Source organism: Colletotrichum abscissum, assembly GCF_030869225.1.
Source record: "Colletotrichum abscissum strain IMI 504890 chromosome Unknown Scaffold_12.1, whole genome shotgun sequence".
Classification (NCBI taxonomy): Eukaryota; Fungi; Ascomycota; class Sordariomycetes; order Glomerellales; family Glomerellaceae; genus Colletotrichum; species Colletotrichum abscissum.
This window is the reverse complement of record NW_026850010.1, coordinates 375,342-399,017: the sequence shown is the minus strand read 5'-3', so window position 1 is coordinate 399,017 and position 23,676 is coordinate 375,342. Positions and strand designations below refer to the sequence as shown.

Below are 23,676 nucleotides of genomic sequence, written 5' to 3'. Positions count from 1 at the left end.
ACGCCACCCCTTAAGACTCTGTTTGACTCTTGTCCTCCTCCACATCACACACACAATTACAGTCCGAAATCGACATTTCGTTGTTTGTCTGACAATATCAACAGCAAAGATTCATCATCGTCATCAAGCACCAGTCACGCCACAGTCCAGCTTCGTCTTAGACACAGCTATAAACAAATCGTCGACACCAATTACACATTCCGGTGCTTATAGAGAACCGTCCTCTCGGCTTTTTCAAGCTCTCTAGATACCTGAAATCGCTCTTGCCGAATTCTCACGACAAGCGATACACAACCAGCCCAACATGATGGAATCAATGTTGCAGGTCCTCGTCCGAGGTGTACAGATCCTCTGGGTCCTCCTCGTCACAGCATTGATCGGCAATGTCATCGCCCTCAACATTAACAGCGCCGGCTCCGCTATGGCTGCCATCAACTTCTCCATGTTCGTCGCCGTCCTCAGCTGGCTGGCGGCTCTGTACGGCCTTGCCGCTGCCTTTGTCTCAGCCATCGCCATTCCCATTGTGTTGTTGGCACTTGACGGCGCAGCCATTCTCTTCACCTTCATCGACGCTATTGTTCTCTCGGCCAAGCTGCGCGCAGTCAACTGCGGCTCTCTGAACAGAAGCAACCTGCCGAGCGATTACATCGTCTGGGGTTCCGGCGACGATGAGAAGCGATGCCGCGAGATCCAGGCTAGCACCGTATTCATGTGGTTCCTCTTTGCTAGCTTCTGCGCAGGAGGCTTCTTCACCTTCATGAACTTCCGTCGCGGCGGTGGCTCTGTCCGCAGCTCTCGCCCTAGCATGGCCCAAGTCGGCGTCTAAGTCTACGACTTTCTCAACTATGTGCGGCGCAGACTCTGCAAAATGAAATAGAGAACAAACGGGGTATGGAATTGGACGGGCCGGCTGGGTAGGACATTTGGTCATCGCAAGACTTGCAGGAAGACCACTGAGTCCTGACGGCGTTGGCGGCAGGTTATTGATAACTTTACCTTTCACGATGGCATGTAGTAATAATGAATGACTGGATATGGGTATGGGATGACATGGATATCTTGTCAGGGATACGGCGGTGCCTATGATGCCTTGGGAGCTGGGGCATTTGTCATGGAGCCATCAGCAGCTCTTTGTAGTACAACAACGAATTGATACCATTCCACGACTTTACCCTTTACCTACTACATGTGACCCAATAAGGATTATAGGATATGAATTACGTATTCACCTCCGAGATTGACCAAATCGATACTGAGAATACTGCGATCGTGAGCTAGTTGACCCCCTTGGCATCGAGATATGCTTGATAAATTCGTTCAAACGTTCGATTTAGATCTAGTCTTTTGGACCGGGCTGGATGCCTCGCCTCAATATGTGCCGCCTGGTCTTCTATGACGGCTTGCCCTCAACGCCAACCATGTATACACGCCGAACACCATGCAGGATGTTGCGGGCTTGGTAGTAGAATGCCCAAAGTCTCGTTTTTCCAAAGAGCCCAGTAAGCCCCAAAATGCGCTTCTTATAATGTTGCCGCTGCCTCAGCCGCGCCGGCGGCCTTGAAGGCGCCCTTGTTCGTCCACCGCACCTCGACGTTATGCATCCATTCCATGTATCGTGACCAGCCTGTGGGTATACCGTGTCAGCACCTTGAACGATGACGAGAGACTTGAGAGACCGGGGCGAGGCTTACTCCAGTATGCAAACTTGCGACCAAAGTATTTGCCGGCAAAGGGAACAATGACCATGGTCAAGAGGAGCTGGACCTGCTCCAGACTACGCTCCCACTCCTCCTGGGCGTCTGATTCATCCTCGGAGTCTAGCACGCTGCTCGATATTGAAGGCAGGGAGTCAATCTCGTCGTTATCGGAGGAAGGTGAGACGTCGTCGTGCAGGATGAAGGAGTCGGTGGATGCCATCATGTCGGGGGAAGGCAGGCGTCGTCGGCAGCTCGGTTCTTGGGTTCAGGTGCGTTGGATGAATCGGGGGAGGAGGATATCAAACTCGGTCGGCACGCTGCTTCTCGGAAATAGCTAGGGTCTGTCCCTTGCACGCGTCCGCTTGATGTTCGTAGCTGTTGTGATACAAGACGACCCTCTTGATGGGCGTTCGCAGGGGACGGTTGATTCAAGGTCCGCGATGTCTCTCCAATGGTTAATGCCGGTGCAGCTTGAATGGGCCAACAGCGGAGATCGGAACGCCTGGAGCTCTCTCTTCCCCGTTTCCTCAACCAGAAACGGCAATCAGGACGGCCACTCGCAGACGTTGGGACCTCGATTGTAATTGGCTTGCAAGTCGCTTTTGATGGGTCCTACTAACGCTGCAGGCGAGGAGGCATGGTGACAGACGGCAACGGGCACAAACGGAAAGAGTCACCTTGCAGTCACGTGAGACGTACAATCACTGAGTCACAGCCCACCCTCACCTGTCGGGCGCGCAGCCGCTACCTTACAGTGGGCAAAGATAGTCGTCTTCCACCCTCACGTCACACCCCCTCAAGAAAATCTCCCACCTGCTGCAGCCAATTCTCAACTCTGCTCTCACAAATTCGCATTACCGAACCATTTTGTGACGGACCACAGACAACCTCCTTCCGCCATTTCACAGACCGGTCGTTTGGGATTTCTGCACCATATCGTGCCGACAGTAGACTCATTCAGTCGCACCGTGGACCAGCCCAGATTAATACCAGCCCAAAGGAATTCGCCAGGCGCCGCCCCAGGATACCTAACCGAGACTCGGTTCAGTGAGACACAGACCGCAATCATGGATGTCGAAGTAAGTTACCGTTGCTAGCCCTCCCTCATGCGCACTTCTGAGCACCACCACCCACTGGCCCCTCCACCAATCCCATGCTTGATTACCCCACTGCGAACCGGAACCAGACACGAATTGAACAGAACATTTTCCGTGACTCAACCTCTGTCAAACCGCCCGAGCTGCTGGACATCATCACCACCTGACCGTTGTTCGACCCCCCGTCCCCTCTTCTACTGATCCAGTTTTTTTCTCTTCAATTCCTCAAACGGTGAAGAAAAAAAAGACCCAAACACCATTGAATATCGTTTTCTAACATAGGTGCCTCCCCCACAGGATACCACTCCCGCCCCCGAACGCAAACAGCGCAAATCCGTCGCCTTCACAGACGAGCAAGTAGTAGTCGACGCAGACGGTTCAGTCACAATGGTCAACGCCACCGAGGAACCCAAGGAGACAGCCCAGTCGCACACGCCCCGTACGCCGCCGCTTACCGCAGCCCTTGAAGCCTTACATGCTGATGCCAATTCTCAAGCTGGAGCCGAAGATGCGACGGCCCCTGTCCCCGATGTTGCTGAAGATGGCGGGCTCGACCTGTCAATGAAGAAAAAGAAGAAGAAGAAGGTTCCCAAGGAAGGTGACGACGCTGAGGAGGCTGCCGCTGGCGAGGACGGCGGTCTTGACCTGTCGATCAAAAAGAAGAAGAAGAAGACGAAGGTTCCCAAGGACGGCGATGAGGACGAGTTCACCGCTAAGCTCAAGGCCCTAGAGCTCGAGGGCAAGGAGGAGGGCGCCGAGGCCGAGGGTGCTGCCGACGATGGCGACATGGACCAAGGTACCGGTATTTGGCAGCACGACGAGACCAAGGCCCTCAGCTACAGCCTGCTCCTGAACCGCTTCTTCCACCAGCTGTCTCAGAAGAACCCCGACCACGCTCTGAGCGGCTCCAAGAGCTACAAGATCCCGCCCCCGCAGTGCATGCGTGAAGGCAACAAGAAGACCATCTTTGCCAACATTGCCGAAATTTGCAAGCGTATGAAGAGAACCGAGGAGCACGTCACAGCCTACCTCTTCTCCGAATTGGGTACCAGCGGTTCCGTCGACGGCAGCAGACGCCTTGTTATCAAGGGTCGTTTCCAGCAGAAGCAGCTTGAGAACGTGTTGCGCAAGTACATTAGTGAGTCTTTGCTCGGTGCCCCTGACGTTTGCTGCCGCGTAGATGCTGACCAAAGTTCTTTTCTTTCCCTACAGTCGAGTACGTCACCTGCAAGACCTGTAAGCTTACGAACAAAATACCCCACCATTGCGTCTCGTTGCGATTACTGACAACCGACCCCAGGCAAGTCCGCCGACACCGAGCTGTCCAAGGGAGAGAACCGTCTGTACTTCATTACTTGCAACTCTTGCGGTTCGAGACGTTCCGTCACCGCCATCAAGACCGGTTTCTCCGCCCAGATCGGAAAGAGAAGAAAGATGCAGGGTTAAGCGACGACAACCAAATTATGACCCCACGGACCAGAAACGAGAAAAGAGTTGGAGAGGTGTTTCTTCTACGCTATTTACGTCCTTTAGCGTACTCTTGTCTTGTAGATATGACCTTCGCTGGCCCAGGCAGTGTGCACTGCGGCATTCACAGCTGCGGCGCTCCGGGTGGCCAATGGATTGATGGCACAATAGAGAAAATTGGCGTTTCCACCCTTAAAAATTGGTACGGTAGTCGGGCAGTAATGTCAAATTTCTTGATGATGCTCATGTCTTCGGCATTCTTTTAAACACGCGTATCTGCAGTAACCAGCAGTCTGTGGAAATCTACGACAGCAGTGACGCAGGCCGCGGACGTGTGTCAATGATGCCGCGTTTCGGCTTTCGTACGGCGGGAGGAGAGCAAGGGCCGGAGGGGCAAGGCCGGGCGACCTCACATGTGCGGCGACCTATAGTCAACCACCACCACCACCACTTTTCTCGCCCAGGCACATGACTGATCAGTTCACGCGACCATCACATAAATACCAACATTGACGACTGCATTTCACACAGAACTTTGGCTGCAGTAAAAGTCTCTAACATCCAATTCACAACATTCCAAAAACGGCACATCGCGGTCTTATAAAGCTTATCAATAACCCCTCAACCCCGATAAGAAACCCCGAGCATCTCAACTTAACCCTCAACAAGCAAAGCAATGACAGGCGAAACCCTCCAGCCGGGCCAAGCCGATCTGCCCTCGGCCAAGAGCACGGCGTCGTACTGGCACCGCGAGCCTTCCAAGACGCTGCTTGGCCACCGGACCACACGGGACCTGCCGCCGACCGCGGACGTCGTCGTCGTCGGCAGCGGCATCACGGGCGCGTTCGCTGCCAAGGAGTTGCTGGAGCGGGCTGGCGCCGGCGCTGGTGGGGAGGGGAAGAGGGTTGTTCTGCTTGAGGCGCGGGAGGTTTGTTGGGGGGCTACCGGACGGGTGAGTTCTTTCAATTTCTTGTGTATTTTGAGAATGTCTCGTTATGGAGGTTCTTCCATTGTTTGGAGGGGCTTAGACGGGGGTGACTTCCTTATCATCGTCTCACTCACTCATACACGCCATACTATCTATCCCCACCAACATCCCAAGCCCTCCGATTTACCTTAAAAAGGAACCTTTAGAACTAACTTGACAATCTAGAACGGCGGCCACTGCCAGCCGGTAGCTTACAACCCAAACACCGCCATCGCAACCTTTGAGCTCGCAAACTACGCCCACATCCGTGACCTCATCGCCAGCAATGCCATCCCCTGCGACTGGGTCTCCCTCCGCGGCGTTCACGCCCTGCTGACGCCCGATCTCGTCGACGCCGCTCGCAAGCAAATCGCCGCATTGCCGCCCCGCTTCGCGTCGCTCGCGCGCCTCGTCACGGACGCGGAGGAGCTCGCAGACCTCAGGATCCCGGACGCCGCCGGCGCCGTCGTGCAGGAGGAGGCGGCAAGCGTGTGGCCCTACAAGCTCGTGTCGTGGATCTTTGAAGATCTGCTGCGGAGGTTCGGAGTGGACAAGGCTGACGTGGACACTTTGACGGGAAACGTCGGGCAAGGTGTCTCCTTCAACATCCAGACTTCCACGCCTGTGACACGCCTCCAACACCTTGCCCCCTCAACCCCGTCCGGCACACCATCATGGATCCTCCACACCCCTCGCGGCCAAATCGCCACCGCGCAAGTCCTCCTCGCCTCGAACGCCTACACCTCGCGCCTCCTCCCCCGCTTCGCAGACCTCGTCGTCCCCGTCCGAGGTCAGGTCGCCGCCCTCTTCCCGCCCCGGCCGCGCGCCGAGCTCGGGAGGAGCTATGTCTTCATGGCGAGCTCCGACGCCGCGAAGGGTGAGCCGAACCAGGATGATTACCTCATACAACGGCCCGGCCCCGGGCTGGAGATGATTCTGGGCGGTGGGCGGGCGAATGGGACGCTGCGCGGGGTGGGTATTTCTGACGATGACGAGGTTGATCCTGTTGTTGCTTCGTATTTGAGGCGGGCTGGGGCGAGAAATCTTGATCTTGCTCGCACTACTGATACTGGTCGCACTAATACGGTCACGGGGACAGGGCAGACGCAGACGGAGGCGCAAGATGAAGAGGACAGCGCCACCAACGCCAACAGCAAGAAGGAGCTACAAGCGAGTCACGAGTGGACGGGCATCATGGCCTTCTCGCGCGACGGCAGGCCGTGGGTGGGACAAGTGCCCGCCGGGACCGTCCTCGGCGGCGGGGAAGGGCTGTGGGTCTGCGCCGGGTATACCGGGCACGGGATGCCGCAAGCCGCGCTGTGCGGGCGGGCTGTGGCGGGTATGATGATCGGCGGCGGCGGCGACGGCAGCAGCAGGAGGGAGGATGACGTGGATGGGGAGGAGGAGCTTCCGGCTGAGTTCTTGGTCAGTGAGGAGAGGGCTGAGAAGGCGAGGGCTTTGCCTTCCATCAAGGAGATGGATGACTTGGATATGTTCTTGTTGTAGACAAAGGTGTGCCTGTCATGGCGAATCTCTGTGCAACTTCGGAATAGGGGCGTGTGTAAACGGTGCAGTTCCTCTGCGAGTTTTCGACATCATCCTCTGTACAGCATAGGTAGCTCTTGCAGCTACAAAAGCCCAGTCTGTGGCAATGGATAGATCATCTAGACCTCGTCTTCCAACTCAACGAGACATCGGGATATCGGTCCTCTGTGAACAGTTTCCCTCGCCAAAATGGAACAACAATGAGGGCAAGGCGCATTGCGAGGATGGGACTGGACTTAGGCCATCTCTCTTTCTCTAGTCTTCGGCTCGTGAAACCAGCCTTTACCAAATAAGTCAAGGCAACTGAGGCGCAGGCAGACGAGGAATGCTGAACCGCCGCCCGGCTCGCTGGACTGGCCCAGGACGATCCGGATCGTTGCGGAGCGAGACACGTACAAGCCTGGGTGTCAGAGAGAATCGCCTCTGCAGACTCCAGAGAGGCAAGAGAAGGGGGGGGCGAGGGGGCTTTGGGGGCTCGACGGCTAATGCAGCCACGGTAACAGATGCGATGCAGAATGTCTCTGTCAGGCTGGGCGATGTTTGCTTTTTCTCTCCTCTTTGGAGTTTGGACGTCACCTGAGCTGGTCGTTGGAATGTTCGACTGTGTCATTTTGCAAACCAGTGGGAGGCTAGGTTTTGCCCCTCCTTTGCCTACCATGGCGAACATTTCGTCAAATATCATTGCGTTTTGAGGGGAATCTCATGAGGGTTCTCAGACATTAAGAATGCCAAGATGTGGAAGAGGGCAGTCACTCGGCCGATTGTCCAGGAAACGCGGAGAGTGGGATTGCAGATTGAGTTCCAATAATGGGATTTTTCTACTTTTTGTTTTTGTCCTGGAAACCACATTGGTCCCAATAGCCCATTCGGGGATACCATATGGTGATAACACCCCTGATAGATATATACATTGAAAGTTAAGTTTAGAAACTGACCGGTGGACAAGCATATCCACAAACAGAACACCAAATGCATCCGCCCAGGATGGACCCACGAACGGAGTACGCATACACAGGTATAGAGATATTCGTCATCACGTCATCAAAACCGTAGTTTTGTTCGTAGTCTTTTTGTTATCCAATCCAGTCCCGTGCTGTGAACCAGGCGCCGTCCTCATTCAAGTGAGGTGAAATGTGACCATAATTGTTATTGAGATTTGAGTGAAAAATGGCTGTCTTGGGAAACTGCCATGGTAGGTGATCAGCGCGGCACCTCCATTGGGAAGCGGCATGGCAAAAGACGATGAAGCACCCGCGGAACCCCAGAGAAGCTGGAGCGAGAGCGCGCACCAGTGCGCCTCTCAGTCAAGGAACTTCCACTCGACAGTTCCGCGACCAACGCCGAGGCTGCCGAAGAGTTCGAGGAAGGCCTTCTCGCTGACGTCAATGGCATCCGCCTCGCAGCCCATGCACTTGTCGCGGACGGTGGCAGTGGTGGTCTTGCCGTTGCAGGTGATCTGGACCTTCTTTCCGCAGTACGGGTTGCCGTTGGACTGGGCACCCATGACCAAGTGAGAGACGGCAACAATGTTCTCGGTGTTGTCCTTGCCGCTGTCGTCCTCACCGCAGGCGCCAAGACCAACAGCGTAGTAAGTCAGGTCACCAGTGTGCGTGGTGCCGCCAGAACCACCGCCGGAACCACCAGAAGCAGCGGAAGTGGTCGCGGGAGGGGCCTGGCTGGTAGTAGGTTGAGGCGCGGGGGCGGGAGTAGTGGACGTGGTAGGAGCCGGCGGGGGAGCAACGTAGACAGAGGTTGAAGTCGGGACGGGCTCGGGAGTCGGGGTCTGGGGAGCAGGGACGGGCGTAGATGTGGTGGTGGGGATGGGAGCTGGCGCCTGCTGCTGAACGGATTCCTTGATGGGAGAAGCAGCCGCGGAAGGCTTGGTGGAGGTTGACAAGGTGGTGTAAGACGGCTGGTCGGCGGGCTCAAAGAATTGGGCGGGAACGGAGGTGGTAGGAAGCGCCGAGCTGGTGGACGAGACCTCGGGTTCAACCCAAACGGTGGAGGTTGAATCAACATATTCGGTCACGTATGCGGTCTCGGTAACCCACTCGGTGACGAGGTGACGCTTCTGGTGCTTGCCGTGGACATGGCGGCGTTTGCTTCCATGCTGATGGGGCTGGGCAATGGCAGTGGTAGCCAGGACGGCGCAGAGGAAGGCGGCGGTCTTCATTTTGGCTTGTCGAAGACTGTGTTGGTAGTCGAAGTGGTTTTGGTTTGTGTGATTCAGGAGACTTATACGGCCTCTTGATAGTAAACTTGGTGATCGTCCTTTCCGTCAAGGTGGAGATGGAAGCGAAATGAATGCAATGGGCTAAGCCTCTTGATCAGGGAATGTGCTTGCTACAGCGTGGGAAGCCTGGTTGGGTTCAAGGTTGTCGATGGGAGCTCGGAGCAGTCCTTGGTATGTACTTGATGTTTGGAGGCAGACTGATTCTGTAGAGTTGGGATGAAAAGGGAGTTCACTGAACTCTCTGTGTGACGACAAGACGGGATGAATCCGTTGGTTGGTAGTTTGGATGAACCTCGAAACAGTCTTCTGTGAAGGAATGAATTGGTGGGACTGATAGTTGGTCGAGCACTGCTCAAGGGTCCAAGAAAAATGAATGAATGGGTTTGTGGTCAAACAAGAGGGAGCGTTGTTGGATGAGGAAAAGAGAGAAAAAAGAAAGATCAAAAAAGGTGTACGAGACTGGGAAGCGGATGTCGACCAGGATTTGTATGGCAGGCAAAAACTGCACCAGACGACAGGCACACAAACACGACGTTGGAGTCCTGGACAGCAACATCCAGGGCCGGCCGCAGGGCCAGGCACAGGTGAGCCACTTCGGGACTGGCGAGACTGGGCGAGGTGGGAAGAGGGGGGCGCGGAAAGCAGGGCTCAGGGGGTGTGCGTGGTGGAGGAAGAGGAGGAGGCCTGCAGGTCTTGCTAGCGCTGGCACCATTCATCCAATGCCACCACCCTCTCGCCCAACCAAGTGACGAAGGAGCTGCTGACGGTGCCCTCGGTACCTGAGAGAGCATGGAAGCGCTGTCCAGGCACAACCAGGGCCGCACCGTAGGGACGGGTAGCGTCCTACAGAAGTCGCGAAAGCCCCGAGAGGGAATAAACAGCAAAAGTGGGGGGATGACTGCAGTTCCTCCACTGAGAATAGCAGTCATTAGGACGAGGTGCAAAGAGAAGAACCCCATAGTACTGGAGATCCTCCCCCTTGGCCGAGGCAGTTTCTCTGCGTTTTCTGAGCGAGTCGTCAATCGGCACTGAGATGGTTGACTTCACGGCAACTGTCGTTCGCTGACCCTGGCTCTGGGGCTGGACGTCCGAAAAAAGAACAGACCAAGACAGAAGAAGCAACTTGAACGGTCCATGGAGGTGCGAGAATAGCCCGTTGGATCCGTTAGCGCAGCCTCTTGGGAGTCTTGACCGACCTGCTTGCTGCATCATTGGCACCGGCCCACCAAGGGACAATCCTCACAAAAAAAAAAAATACGTGCTTCGGGCCATTTCTGGCGGGCCGGGCTTGCTTCGTAGCCTTGAAGGGGATGGACTCGACTCCTTGATACGGGCGTGGCCCCCTCTTGACCCTCCAACAAGGCTCGATCGATCCACCATCTTGATGTTTGCTGGCCATTCGCCTAAACAACCCCAGGACCCCAAAACTGTCGTTGTCTGGAAGTCAAGCCGTTAGTCCTGGTAAGCAGGGCGGACTACTGCACACTAACCCAGACATCAGACAAGCGGAACTGGGTGCCGAGGAAACGTAAGCCGTTCGTCGTTTTGGCCAGTCAGTGAACCAGCAACTGACAACGTCGTGACTCGTTTTCGGACTGACAGGAAATCATCGTCGTATGGACGGCAATTGGGTTGTCGGGAAGTGGAAAGAAGATCGGACAACATAAGGTGGGTAGCGAGGCGCAGGCCATGGATCTTGGAGTTCGGGGGCGGCAGGATGTAGCCGAAAGTCGTAAAGTCTTGCCAAGTCAGCAAGCATCACATAGCCAAGTATTGAGCCCATCACATGTCTCTAGGGCCTTACCGAGACCGATTCCCTCGCGGCTGGTTTGGTAGGTATGTCCTGTCTGGTCTCTGCCAGCTGACGTGCTCTGCTATTTTGTCGCGACAATCGCTTGATCGCGGTAGGCAGTGACTGTGTGACTCCGTCCCATGTCCTTGCTATTGCCCGCTCGTCCAACCTTTCACTTCGTCTCTCCACGGACTCAAATCTCTCTGTCCAACTTGCCTTGTCGCTTGTCACAATGCCATCTTGTTTCCTTCCCCGGCATTGCATGATTGGACGAACCGTCGGACAGGTGCTTGTTCCTTGAAACACGCGGAAACTGGGAAAAGGGTTCCAGCTTTTTTCACTAGTCAAGAGTCCAGGGGGAAAAGAGGCCCAGACAGTGCCAGGGTCCGAACACCGTTGAACACCCCTCCTTGGGAATCCTGGATGCGAAAGAATGACGATCAGCCGGTGGCTCCGGGGGGCCCAGAGAGTACCGCAGTCGAGGACGGGTACCTGCTTGTCAGCCGCCAATCTTTACGCACATTCGGTAGGGTACTCTGTGCTGCGCGGAGGCCTGCGACGTATTGCTGGAATGTGGACGGCTCGTTGCCGCGCTGGAGAGACAGGAAATATTCCATTGTTTCTTTGCTTCATCTTCTTCTTCTTCTTCTTCGTTTTTTGGTCGGATGAAGCAGTGTTCAGCGCCCATGGCGGCTGGCTGCGATGTAACATTGAACAGACTGTGCGCCCATGGAAACATTGAGAAACAATGGTCGAGAAATTGGGGATGTTACCTTGCCACGCCGCGGCTGCCCCCATCATCGCACGCGGCAGGTACCTGTATCCGTACCTAACGTCAGCACCACACTACAGCGCAGGTGTGGATTGTTCCTGAAGTCCAGGCCAGTGCCGAGGGGCCGTCGTTGGAACATCAATTCGCGAGAGAAGAGAGACCGAGGGTAACACCAACAAGACTTCTGAAGGTATACTGTGTGTGCCTGAGGCTCCAGATGGGCACCTGCCAGCCCGAAGGAAGGAAGGGGGGAACTTGGCTGCTTGGGGAAGGGCCGAAGGGGGAGGAAGAAAATGGCAGGAGAAACGAACAGACAGGATTCCAGGAACGATACAACAATAGAACCTAACAAGGCGACGTCGTCCAGCGCCCACGGCTCCGAGCAAACCCAGCCTGCACGGGTTCCTTGCAGCTGCAAGGTACGCGCCAATCACAATTAGACTTTGCCCTGAGCCTCCTCTCTCAGCGCAACCCTCACAGCCCGTCTGGCCCCCTGGCCCGGCTCTGATCCCGGACGATCAGCAGCTCAGGCAATGCCACATCACTTTAACCACTCACCCACTGGGCCAGCAGCCAGCTCTAGCAAGCCATTGCCCTGGAACTATGTTTGTTGGTTCCCTTCAATCCCTCCCTCTCCTCTCAGCTCTGACACGACATGCATCTTCTATGAGGGCCTATTCTGCCACTTCCGGACTTGCCAACCAACCTGCAGTAGTCGGTGGATATTCTAACACGTCGGACCACGTTCCACGAGCGCCAAATTTGCAGAAATACTCCACTCTGGCATCTCACTGGATAAGCCCTTAAAGGGCGTGCAGGAGCCTTCAGCTGGCTAAAGGTCAAGGTGGGAAGAAAACCCCTCACACTGTTTTTATTCCCGTTGCCAGTGTGTTGGACGTTGAAGTTGTGATACTTGACCGGGTCACCAGAGAGACTAACATCGGCCGCAGCAACTGTTGTATCTCATTATTCTTGATGGTCCCGGGCAAGTCGAGTAATATTTGTGCAGAGTGATGGCCTAGAACAAGCGGTCGAATATCGCAGTCCGGGTTGTTTTTATGTCCCCCTCCATCGTCTCCACCGTTCCTGACGATCATCATGGCGTATGAACTATTAATGGTGCATAAATGATTTGCTTTCTATTGATCTTAATATTCCCCATCTCATTGACGACACGGATGGAAGTCCCTGCTTCCCGTCGTTGATATTGACGTAAGTTCCGGGGCACAATTGCCGTCGCTCAAAATCACCCATCCGAAATGCCGCAAGCTGGTCTTTGCTTGCCGGGGTACGTAATGCGATCAGGGAACCACTCGCAAGCTTGGCCATCGTCTAGCTCTTCTGCGGTCTGTCATTGTGCCGCTGGGTGAGCCACTTGAATGGCAGAATGACGGTCTCCGATATGTTTGTATCATCCCCGACGGCCACCTTGAACTTTGCTTGCTACTATGTTCCCTCTATTGTTGACTCATGGCTCGAGTGCTTTGGCAGATGTGCCATCGTCCAGCAGAAGCAGAGTCTCTTCAACTGATGAGGAGCTCTCGCGCTTAGGAACATCTGGTGTCCCGCGGCCGAGGCGCGATGCTCTATCGCTCCAGAAATGGGGTCGCCCATTCGAAGATCACATCAAATCTAATCACTTTCGGTTCCCGTTTGAAGTCGGCTTCTTGCTTGCAAAAGTGTAGAGGAATAGGCCCTCTCTGCTGAAGACGGGGCGATCTTCGTCGACGATTTCCGTCACCAAGAACGCCTTTTGTGCCTTCTTGAGAAACTGCATGTCCGCACGTCTCCTCTTCTTGAAGCAGAAGTAGATAATCGCGTCTGGGTCCAACGCTAACAGGTTGGTCAGAGTCTCCAGCAAGAGTGGAAATGCCGGCTCGAAGTAGACGCAATCGGCTGCCAGAATGACATTGGGCTTGAAATCGACAACCTCTTGCGGTAGCGGTTCGCCCCTATGGTATTGATCAGTCATCCGTACATCAGCCGAACGGTAGCTCGAGTCCCTTCGAGTTTCCTGCATAAGAACACCTTCGGACGTTCATGTGGACCATGTGAGTTTGAATCCATTCGAGGGTCTCGAGCATCTCGAAGATCTCGAAGCACCCTAGGCTTCCTACCGTGCACATAGACATTCTGGCCCCCGTGGCGTTCCCGGACGGGACCTCTGGGGATGGATGCGCACGGCTGGGATCAAGCGAGCTGGGGGTAAATTACTCACCAGTTCAGGATCATGGGCTTAACTTTGTCTTCGAGGTTATTCAACTTGGTGTTCCGTCCCATCAGCTCGAACATCTCGTCTTGGTCTGTGAGGTACAGCGTTTCCTGCAATCCACAACCTAAAGCCACAGCCAGTCCGACGAGTCCGCCGCCGGCGCCCAGCTCAAGTCTATTTGCTCCGAAAAGCCCCGAGTCAGCTCAGTCCATAGCAATGATGTCTCCTCGTGCGATGACGGCGCTTGGACTAGGACTAGATATCATGTAGCATGGTATGAACCAGTAGTAGAACATGATAGACCACGAGGCCGAGAAGAGAAGCAGACGTGGCAGTAGGTACGCAATAGAAGTGGCTTAATGACTAACATTCTCGCGCCCTTGAGGTTCTCTCGATGGTAGCGCAGCATGTGTTTTGTAAGCACCATGCCTGCAGGCCAGGTTTGACCGCCGCATCCCGAGGCGAGATCTTCATGGAGTTGAAGGGGAGTTGACAGGAGGCCGGACATGTCATAGGCTGACGTAGTTGCGGCCTTGTAGGTGGGGAGCGGTGTGAAGTCTTCGCCAATGGCCAAGGGCGAAAACTCAGGCGAGGGAGAGCGGTCGAGTGACTCCATCTTCTCTGGTATGAGGGGGTTGTTGAGAATCCGCATAATGCTATTGTGTGTGAGAAGCAGCCCAGGGAGCGCACGGAAACAGCTTGAAGTAATAAGGCGAGGCAAAGTAGGTTGAGCTTATTGGCAGTAGGCCGACACAAGCGGCTGAGCGGTGCTCTTTCTACTTAGGCAGGCAGTGATTGTCGGGAAACGGTGCAGATCTACCTAAGGTAAAGACTGGAGGCTAGAAGTAAAAATGGCAGGCACGGAAGAGCGGTATCGCTGGCCTTTTTTTGCATGGGATTTTATTTTTATTTTATTTCAACGTCCGTTTTGCTGAGGCCGACGACAATCTAGACTTTCCGATAAGGGGAGGTGCGTTTTGCCTCAAGCGGGGTTGCCCCTTCTTCGCTGCGCGCTTTCCGCTTCAACCATGTTCAGGGTCCTGCACTCTCCGCTCTTTCCAATTTGTTTGGCAACGACGGTTGATTTGAGCCTCACTGGCATGTGGGTGACAAAATCGATTTCCTGCTTTTCATCTTCATAAGTACCCCTTTCACTGCTCATATCATAATTACTACCCTTTATATTAAAGTTCTTCTGAGGTATATACTCAGAGGAATATACTCTGCCTAATAGATATTAATGCTAGTGATAATAGCGGTGGAACTGCTTGTCGGATGTGTGAGGCTGAAATCAATTTTGTCACCCACTTGACTGGGTAGAAGCGTGGCTTGTGTGGGTGGAAATCGGAAGAAGCCTTCGTTACGCTCCGATATTGCGGGATACCCAAGCAGGGCTTACCTAACAAAAGGGAACCACATGTCCTGCCCTCCTGCCTCTCCCAAGTACTCCCGATTACACCATCTTATCCTCCTGTCAAGCACAAGACCGAGTAAGCTTGACGAATGTATTGTCCAATGTAAAGCAATGGACTGTTTAATCAACCCTCGAACTAACCCGCAGAACAAACCTAATACATTCCGGACCTCGTCGAACCACACGTTCCGAGTGGACATGTCTCATCCCGCCTCCCTCTATGCCTCAGGGCCTAACCTATCCCCAACACCCTTGAGGCGCTTCAACCCGCCGCTGGAATGCAGTCCTCGATTAGTCGCCTTCTGACACTCCAAGTATGGCAAGTGAACCTTTGCCACGCTGAAACGATTGCTTCTTCGAGTGAAGTAGTACCCTCCGTTGACCGACCACATGGAAGGGCGGCAGTTCGGGGAGGACGCGCCCACCCGCAAATCCCTTCTCAGGGCGTGATCACTGGCACGAAGGGAGACACGTAGCACCAGAAAACGAGAGCCATGGACCACGAGATTCGCGCCGAGGATATCCTCTACGGGTAAAGTTATCGTCCTAGGCTTCTCTCGTTTCTGATGAGATAACCTTCTGTTTGACATGGTCTTCTCTGATTGATTTTGTTTTTGTTTTCCGCTCCTCTGGCTCGCAGATGCCGCTCCTTTCGTACAACGCATCAGTCATGGCAATGTACGTGATGTTGTCTGTGTTCCTGAGTCTAGCTGCGCTTGCAGGAGCCGTACCAGTCGTTTACTTCCCATTCAACTCTCAGCTACCACCTGCGACGAGGATATCGGAGCCGTTTTCGTACACTCTTTCACCTCAAACGTTTTCTTCGCAATCCCGACTATCTTACAGCCTCCTGAACTCGCCGGCATGGCTTTCGATCGATGCTAGCACCGGCCGGCTCTCTGGAACCCCCGAAGACAAAGATGTTCAGGCAGGAGAAGTTGTGGGCATCCCGGTGGACATCGTTGCAACGGACGATTCTGGGTCTGCTACGATGACGGCCACTCTCGTGGTGACGAGGAGGCCTACACCCAAGCTCAATATCCCGCTATCAGAGCAAATCAAGAATTTCGGTGATACATCATCGCCATCTGCCGTCGTGGCCTCTCCCGCCTCCGACTTCTCCTTCACATTCGCCAAGGACACGTTCTCTCATGCTGGAGATGGGCTAAACTACTACGCCACTTCCGCAGATAGCAGCCCTTTGCCTTCGTGGATCAAGTTCGACGCCGGCAGCCTCACATTTGCCGGGAAAACACCACCATTCGAGTCTCTCGTCCAGCCGCCCCAAAAATTCGACTTCAGCCTCGTTGGTTCTGACATTATCGGATTCTCGGCTGTTTCCGTTGTGTTCTCCATCGTTGTTGGTGCCCACAGATTGACAACAGACACGCCTACCATCGAAATCAACGCAACGCGCGGGACGAATGTGTCATATACGGCACTCGCCGGTAGTATCAGGTTGGATGGGAATTCTACAACGCCATCCGAGCTGAACCTCACCGTATCCGGCCTTCCGAGCTGGCTCTCGGTCGATAATAATACTTTCGAAATCCAGGGTAATCCCCCTGAGGATGCAAAATCTTCAAACTCTACGCTCACTTTCCGGGATGTATACTCTGATACTCTTGACATTATTCTATCGGTGTTCGTCGTTACGCGAATCTTCCGGAACACAAACTTGAGCATCGAGGCGACACCGGGAAAGAACTTCACCTTCGACGTGGAACCGTATCTATGGACGCCTTCAGACATTGATCTAAGTATCGACTCCTCAGCAGACTGGGTCAATGTCGATGGCTTGGTCATATCGGGAATGCCGCCCAAGACTACATCCCCCGAGAATATTACAGTCAACGTCAAGGCGGCATCAAAAAGCTCAGAGGAGACCGAGACGGTGACGGCAGACTTGGAAGTCTTACCTCTACCAGCCACTACTACCACCGATTCTCCCACATCTTCTACTAAGCCAACAAATCCCGCGCCTACAAGCGACCCGCAACAAGGCTTGAAAGCTGGTTATATCGCACTGGCGATTCTCTTACCACTTCTATTCCTCGCCATTGTTGTCCTCTTAATCATATGTTGCCGGAGGAGGCAAAAGCGAGAATCGATCCACGAGAACTTCAAAAACAGCATATCGGAACCAGTACCTGGATCGTTTGTGATGAACGGAGGGGCTCACAGCAGAGACGGATCATCGGTTGGGGATTTAAAGAAGCCTGAGGACAATCGACGCAGCAGGGGTTATTTCAACTCTGCTGTACAAAAGATGAGACAATCGAGGACGCTTTCAACCATTACCGGCTCTCGTATGTCACAGTCAAATACGAACAACCGCTCATCATACTGGAGGGGATCTGAAAGAAGCCCTACGCCGAGATCCCCATCCGTCACGTCGTCCTGGCTTACAGAGGGCGTCCTGTTTCACCCTCAGCACACGCATCAGGGATCGACGAGCACCTACGACGGCCCGAGTGACGTGCTATCTGGATCTTCTGGCTTTCTCCAGGGTCAACGAGATGATTCTTTCCGGAGCGTGCTGGACGTCACCATCCCGTCTATAAATGCGGAAACAAGTAGTATCCAGGCAACACCTGACCTTGCTTACACGAGCCCGTGGGGAGAGCCATCCAGATTGACCCTCGACAGGTCGCAGCTGCTACCGGGCGCCTCTGGCTCTGACAGTCTGGCCTCGATCCCAGAACAGCCAACGCCATTGGGCTCAAATCCCACGAATGGCAATAGGTTTTCGCCGTCACAACGACCACGGAAAGCTTTCCCTATCATGAGTGACTTGGGATCACAAAGCAGTCTTCGCAGCTCGAGATCGGGATCAGGAAGGGGCAGGTTCGTTCGGCAGGATTCAAGGCCGGATTCGCGTCATGGCTCAGTTTCACGACCGATCAGCAGGAAGTCTGATTCAAGTCCCTTCTTCGGCGGTCGCTCAGTCGTTCCCTCGCGCAACAGGTACATTCTGGACAGCGACGACTCTGATTCCCTCGAGTCGGCCAGGGGTACGGAGAACTGGCGGACGATACCGCCACCGAGAGACTCGCTCGGCATCGCCTACGAGGAATTGACACGAAGCTCTCCCTTTATGAGACACACGCCATCGCTGTCTCCTCGGCCTCTCAGCATCATCAAGAAAGACTCGAGCGGGCCGGTGAACAGGGACAGCCGGGTAGGCAAGCAAACTCCTCTGTCACGGCAATCATCATCCAGCTCCAACATCATGGCCGGACGCTGGAACAGGGACTCTCTCATGCAGCGACGTGCCTCGGGCAACCGGCCTGATTACGCATCATCAAGGGCAAGCAGCGAAGTGCTGGGCAAGGGGAAAGGGTTGGCGCGATACTCGTCGGGGCCCGAGTCGGAGGGATCTGGCTGGGTGACGGAAGCCGGAACAGTGGGGAACAAGGGTCCTCGGAGTCGGCGAGACAGCAGCAGTGAGGATTTCCGCGTGTTCATGTGAGAAAAGGTGACGAGGGTGGGCGGGATGGCCACACCTCGTTACCCCACGATATAACTTGTCTTTCGTTCAGAAGCGTCTTTGCGATTTTGTTATACCCGCCCCGAGCAGAGTCGCTTGCTCAAGTGTTATTCTTTACTTGATTTAGTCCGTTCTTTGACGATGGAAAGTGGGAACTATGGATATGAGGATCTAGTAATTTTTTTGTATGGAGAAGAGATAAAGACCACCACCCACAACCCTGTCCAGGTAAACCCAGACCGTAATGTTGAATTGGCGATGCCACAAAAGTTTATTATCTAAGAGGGCGGACCCCTTTTTCGTGTCTCTGTTTGGCAAAATCCCGCTGAGTCTGTGCTTCCGGAAAGGCTTGTAAGTTGTGGGGGTTGGCTAACTTGGCTCGCATCGCGCCCACGGCACGCCTACGGCAGCACCAAATGGCAGATGCTTAGCAAAATGAGTTGCTTAGGTAAGCATGCCAAGTGGAGAACGTTCACCCTCATGGGCCCTTGCCTGTCCTGTGCCCCAGCCTCGGATTGGCACGATTGGATAGGTAGGTATTTTAGGGAAAAGCGGCCTCTGGGGTTGATACTAGTCACTTAGATCGGATTCCCCGAAGTGACAGCAAAGAGCTTGGACCTCATTTACCGTCCATTCATGTCTGGTTGTTCAGGTCCTAGCTTCGCTCGGGCCAAGAAGGGGACGGGGGAAAGAAGGAGCACGGCGGAGAGGAGAGGGCCTGAAAAGGGGAGGGGGGAGATGGGATTCTTTTGTTTTGGCGTTAGAGCGAGAGAGGGGCGGGAGGCCCTTGCATGAGAACCGTGCAGGTTCCGTAAATATGGCAGGTGGGTAGGTTGGACTTTGACTAAACGCGATGATGGAAGTCTGTGTGTTTCTCGAGGCTTTGGTTGTGGTTTGCAGATAATTGTACCTGTGCTGACCGAGTTCAACATTGGTTCCCATGGTCTGAAATCCAAACTCTCGTAGCCGGTCAACTCCATGGACATCGGCAGTGAGAGTCCAATAGAACCTGGACCTCGTTCCAAATGCCTTACCTTAGCTTCTGTGTGGAAATTTGCCCACCTGGGTAGCATGATAGGGTAGGTTGTTTGTGGTAAGCTCGCGACGTCGGGTATGACGCAACTGCAGGTAAACTCGTCTCTTTTCAGCAGGTAGTTCCGTATCGGATCCGTAGCACGCAAACCTTGCTGGGGCTTTTTTTTTTGGGAACAGAACAACTCAGAGGCGGGCAATGACGACGAAGTTCTTGCACTTGCCGCCTCCATGAGGGTTAATGTGCCTCCTTGGGTATCGGCTACGTGGCGGCCGTTGCCAGTCTTACTGGGACGACATATGCAAGTAAGAATGAGAGGCGCAAGCAAATCCCGCTCCGGCCGGAGACGTTGCGTTGGTCTATGGAATTGGCTACCTACACAGTTTCGCCTTGTCAAATCGTCGTTGTAAGGCTCGCTAGAACTTCGGGTCAAGTTTGTTCACTCGGTGAAATACGTTCTTGGTAAACAAGGTCTTTCTTACAACTTTTCAAGGTGACTGACTTCAGGTAGGCAAGGTTGATAGATACCCACATACGATGTTGCTGAAAGAAACTGAGTTGAGGAGACATTGGTAATGTGACCAACCCCTCGTACAGATTTGATTGTTGTTGGTGCAAGGCAGTGGATGCCGCGAAGAGACCCAGACTCATACCCAGACGTAGCACTACCAGAGAAGGCATCCGTAGCGTGGCCTTTCTATCCGTACCCGATTTCGCCTCATAGTCCTGTCGCCAACTGACCTTTGAACGGATATGCAAGACTGGCCCCTTTCCTGCCATGCGCTATCTTAGTTCCTTACATCAGGATAGTTGGTAGGTAAGTAAGTAAGGTAAGGTATGTAGTATCTTTGTGATGGTCGAGATTGGTAGTACGTACCGCCTCCTCGCAGCGTCGGAGTCACCACACTTCGACTTTACTAGGTACCCTTCCATAGATATGGAAGGTACCTACCTACCTTACCAGGTACCTACCTAGGTAGAGCAGTCGGGGCCAGCAATCCGGGCAAGCAACTGCTCGCCCCAGCTTAGGTTGTTGTCCGCGGCTAGGCTGTCCTATCCTGCCCTGTCCTGTCCCGCGTTGCTTGCGCTTTCCGTATCGCACAGCAACTCTGTTGACCCCGGGGCTACCTACCACTACCACACACGCTCTCGCTCTGCCTTACAACACACCAACTCACCACTCACCACAACACGCGACCTGGTCTCTGTTCATCACCCATCCAGAAAACTCTTCCTACTCACAACCTCACCCACACCGAGCTACGATTGAGTTCGGGTCATTTTTTCCCTCCTTCTACCTCCCTCACTTCTCTTGCGCAACCTCACAATTTTGGCGCGATCCTCGCATTACCGCACCCCGAACTCGACCCTCTACTACCTGTGATAGCAGACCCAACATCTCTTAGGGATCGACGCCTGTCCCCTGCCCATTTCCCTTGCGATTCGGATACCCCGCTTCCTCTCGAGTGTGCGCGATCTAGAACCTTTTGCTACCGCACCACCTTCCTGTCACCTCGCCTCTTTTTTTCCTCACAGCCTTCTTGCGCACGCACGACTGGCACTGAAAAAATTTCTTCTCTTTGGCAACCTTACGATATCGACGTACGATTCCGACTACGATTTGACCGACCAGACATCCAGTCAAACCCGGTAGCTGTGCTGCCGACTCATTGCATCCGTCACCATGGGTCAAACTCTCTCCGAGCCCGTTGTCGAGAAGGTATGTCATAATCTACCGCTACCCTCACCTCTCCCGAGACGCGCTGCTTTCCCTCGATATGCCCATCATTACACCCTCATACTCAATCTACTCCTTTGCGGCCTCTTCCTCTTTGTTCGCAGCCAGCCCCGGGGTCCCCTCCGACCCTCGCCTGCCTTGGCCGTTCCTGCCGGTGATATCGCGCGGGCAGGCGACACAGCAAGGTGGCTTGGATTTGTTTTTCGCAGCAACGTTCACTCGATGACGTATCCCTACAACTCAACAGCCTCTTGGTTCAACCTACTGACTTCGCTTCCCACAATTATAGTCCTCGGCCAAGGGCGAAGATGAGCGCCTTCTCTACGGCGTCTCTGCCATGCAGGGCTGGCGCATAAGCATGGAGGATGCTCACATCACCATTCTCGACCTTCTCACCCCCGGCAGCGACGAAGCCAAGAAACACGAGTCAAAACTCTCCTTCTTTGGAGTCTTTGACGGACATGGCGGCGACAAAGTAGCCTTGTTCGCTGGAGAGAACATTCACGACATCATCAAGAAGCAGGAGACCTTTAAGAAGGGCAACTACGAACAGGCGTTGAAGGATGGCTTCTTGGCAACCGATCGGGCGATTCTTAACGGTAAATTCACAATCTCGGATTCGGCGGTACCTGGAGGCTCAGCTGTGCTGCAATTCTGGCCCTCACCACTTGTTGCCCCCTATGCTGCATACATGAGCTAACCTTGGGGTGTACCAGATCCCAAGTACGAAGAGGAGGTTTCTGGCTGCACTGCCTGCGTTGGCCTGATTTCGGACAACAAGATCTACGTTGTGAGTTTGCTTACGTCCGCTTTTGCGCGATGTATTCGCATTACTTACCCACCGTTCCGCGACTAGGCAAACGCTGGCGACTCGAGAAGCGTTCTTGGTATCAAGGGACGGGCTAAGCCCCTGTCCCAGGACCACAAGCCCCAGCTCGAGGGTGAGTACTAGGCCATGGCAAAGGCAACAATACCTGAAGCTGACTTGAAATCCCCCCATAGCCGAGAAGTCCCGTATCACAGCCGCCGGTGGCTTTGTCGACTTTGGCCGTGTTAACGGCAATCTTGCTCTCTCCCGCGCCATTGGTGACTTCGAGTTCAAGAAGAGCGCAGAGCTCTCGCCCGAGGCCCAGATCGTCACCGCCTTCCCTGACGTCGAGACCCATGAGATCAGCGACGACGATGAGTTCTTGGTCATTGCTTGCGACGGTAAGCTGGAAGCGCTGGATATGAGGAAGGAGATCACAGGCTGACAGTATTCTTAGGTATCTGGGATTGCCAGTCTTCTCAGGCTGTTGTCGAGTTCGTCCGTCGTGGCATTGCGGCTAAGCAGGAGCTGGACAAGATCTGCGAGAACATGATGGACAACTGCTTGGCCTCCAACTCGGAGACCGGAGGTGTTGGCTGCGACAACATGACCATGTGCATCATTGGTCTTCTGCGCGGCAAGACCAAGGAGGAGTGGTACGAGGAGATTGCCAAGCGGGTTGCTGCTGGAGACGGACCTTGCGCCCCTCCCGAATACGGTACGACTGAATCCACGTCCGAATCCACATCTTCCTAAGGAGTTGAGCGCGCGCCGACCTCCATCTGCACTATCATGAGACCAGTCTCTTTATCCCCATAATACAACCATTATCCCCCTTTTTGTAGCCATCGTTTGTTTTTGTGTTCCATAATTTCTTTCCAAAGGAGGAGCGCTGATCCATCACCTGCAACTAGCTGAATTCCGCGGTCCTGGAGTTCACCACAACTTCGACGACAGTGACAGCGGCTACGACGTGGATGTGGAGAACAAGGGCAAACCCTTCGGCATTGGTGGCTACAAGGGCCGCATCATCTTCCTTGGCGACGGCACTGAGGTTCTGACCGACTCTGACGACACGGAGATGTTTGACAACGCTGAGGAGGACAAGGACCTCGAGAGCCAGGTCTCCAAGGCCTCTTCGGCAACCAGCAAGGATAGCGAGGCTGAGGACAAGTCAGCCCCGAAGACGGAGCAGGCCAAGGCGGCGGACAAGACCGCGGAGGAGTCAAAGCCGGCCGCAGTTCCCGCGTCTACAGAGGAGGGCAAGGAGAAGTGAGCTCAGCGGCCGGGAATATCAAATTTCTATACCTTGATGAATGACGTGGGCGTGCACTCGGGCCTGGAAGAGACCGGATTCAACGGATCCGTATGACTTTTAAGAAGGCTTGAGAGACTTTTTCGATGGCTTGGC

At 54.3% G+C, this 23,676-nt stretch overlaps 9 protein-coding genes across 9 annotated transcripts; 6 read left to right on the top strand and 3 right to left on the bottom strand.

Annotated features, from left to right (window-relative positions):
• Positions 1–304: 304 nt before the first annotated feature.
• Positions 305–826, top strand: CABS01_05898 (uncharacterized protein; the record flags this gene model as incomplete). The annotated part of the gene is made up of 1 exon (XM_060539266.1): positions 305–826. One exon carries the CDS (start codon positions 305–307, stop codon positions 824–826), a length of 522 nt encoding a protein of 173 aa, XP_060404661.1.
• A 694-nt stretch (positions 827–1,520) lies between these two features.
• Positions 1,521–1,920, bottom strand: CABS01_05897 (uncharacterized protein; the record flags this gene model as incomplete). Its single annotated transcript, XM_060539265.1, has 2 exons — positions 1,521–1,624; positions 1,692–1,920. The coding sequence occupies 2 exons, from the start codon at positions 1,918–1,920 to the stop codon at positions 1,521–1,523; spliced, it is 333 nt and encodes a 110-aa protein (XP_060404660.1).
• Positions 1,921–2,764: 844 nt separating this feature from the next.
• On the top strand, positions 2,765–4,240 carry CABS01_05896 (domain found in IF2B/IF5; the record flags this gene model as incomplete). Its single annotated transcript, XM_060539264.1, has 4 exons — positions 2,765–2,776; positions 3,092–3,932; positions 4,007–4,030; positions 4,095–4,240. The coding sequence occupies 4 exons, from the start codon at positions 2,765–2,767 to the stop codon at positions 4,238–4,240; spliced, it is 1,023 nt and encodes a 340-aa protein (XP_060404659.1).
• Positions 4,241–4,937: 697 nt separating this feature from the next.
• CABS01_05895 (FAD dependent oxidoreductase) lies at positions 4,938–6,734 on the top strand (the record flags this gene model as incomplete). Its single annotated transcript, XM_060539263.1, has 2 exons — positions 4,938–5,189; positions 5,415–6,734. The coding sequence occupies 2 exons, from the start codon at positions 4,938–4,940 to the stop codon at positions 6,732–6,734; spliced, it is 1,572 nt and encodes a 523-aa protein (XP_060404658.1).
• Positions 6,735–8,073: 1,339 nt separating this feature from the next.
• CABS01_05894 (allergen Asp F7) lies at positions 8,074–8,946 on the bottom strand (the record flags this gene model as incomplete). The annotated part of the gene is made up of 1 exon (XM_060539262.1): positions 8,074–8,946. One exon carries the CDS (start codon positions 8,944–8,946, stop codon positions 8,074–8,076), a length of 873 nt encoding a protein of 290 aa, XP_060404657.1.
• Positions 8,947–9,795: 849 nt separating this feature from the next.
• CABS01_05893 (uncharacterized protein) lies at positions 9,796–10,038 on the top strand (the record flags this gene model as incomplete). The annotated part of the gene is made up of 1 exon (XM_060539261.1): positions 9,796–10,038. The coding sequence occupies one exon, from the start codon at positions 9,796–9,798 to the stop codon at positions 10,036–10,038; it is 243 nt and encodes an 80-aa protein (XP_060404656.1).
• A 3,168-nt stretch (positions 10,039–13,206) lies between these two features.
• On the bottom strand, positions 13,207–14,434 carry CABS01_05892 (uncharacterized protein; the record flags this gene model as incomplete). The annotated part of the gene is made up of 3 exons (XM_060539260.1): positions 13,207–13,522; positions 13,789–13,956; positions 14,151–14,434. 3 exons carry the CDS (start codon positions 14,432–14,434, stop codon positions 13,207–13,209), a joined length of 768 nt encoding a protein of 255 aa, XP_060404655.1.
• Positions 14,435–15,836: 1,402 nt separating this feature from the next.
• CABS01_05891 (polarity establishment/cellular polarization) lies at positions 15,837–18,668 on the top strand (the record flags this gene model as incomplete). Its single annotated transcript, XM_060539259.1, has 1 exon — positions 15,837–18,668. The coding sequence occupies one exon, from the start codon at positions 15,837–15,839 to the stop codon at positions 18,666–18,668; it is 2,832 nt and encodes a 943-aa protein (XP_060404654.1).
• Positions 18,669–21,403: 2,735 nt separating this feature from the next.
• CABS01_05890 (protein phosphatase 2C) lies at positions 21,404–23,541 on the top strand (the record flags this gene model as incomplete). Its single annotated transcript, XM_060539258.1, has 7 exons — positions 21,404–21,439; positions 21,747–22,056; positions 22,174–22,247; positions 22,314–22,398; positions 22,460–22,666; positions 22,723–22,983; positions 23,180–23,541. 7 exons carry the CDS (start codon positions 21,404–21,406, stop codon positions 23,539–23,541), a joined length of 1,335 nt encoding a protein of 444 aa, XP_060404653.1.
• Between the last annotated feature and the right edge of the window lie 135 nt (positions 23,542–23,676).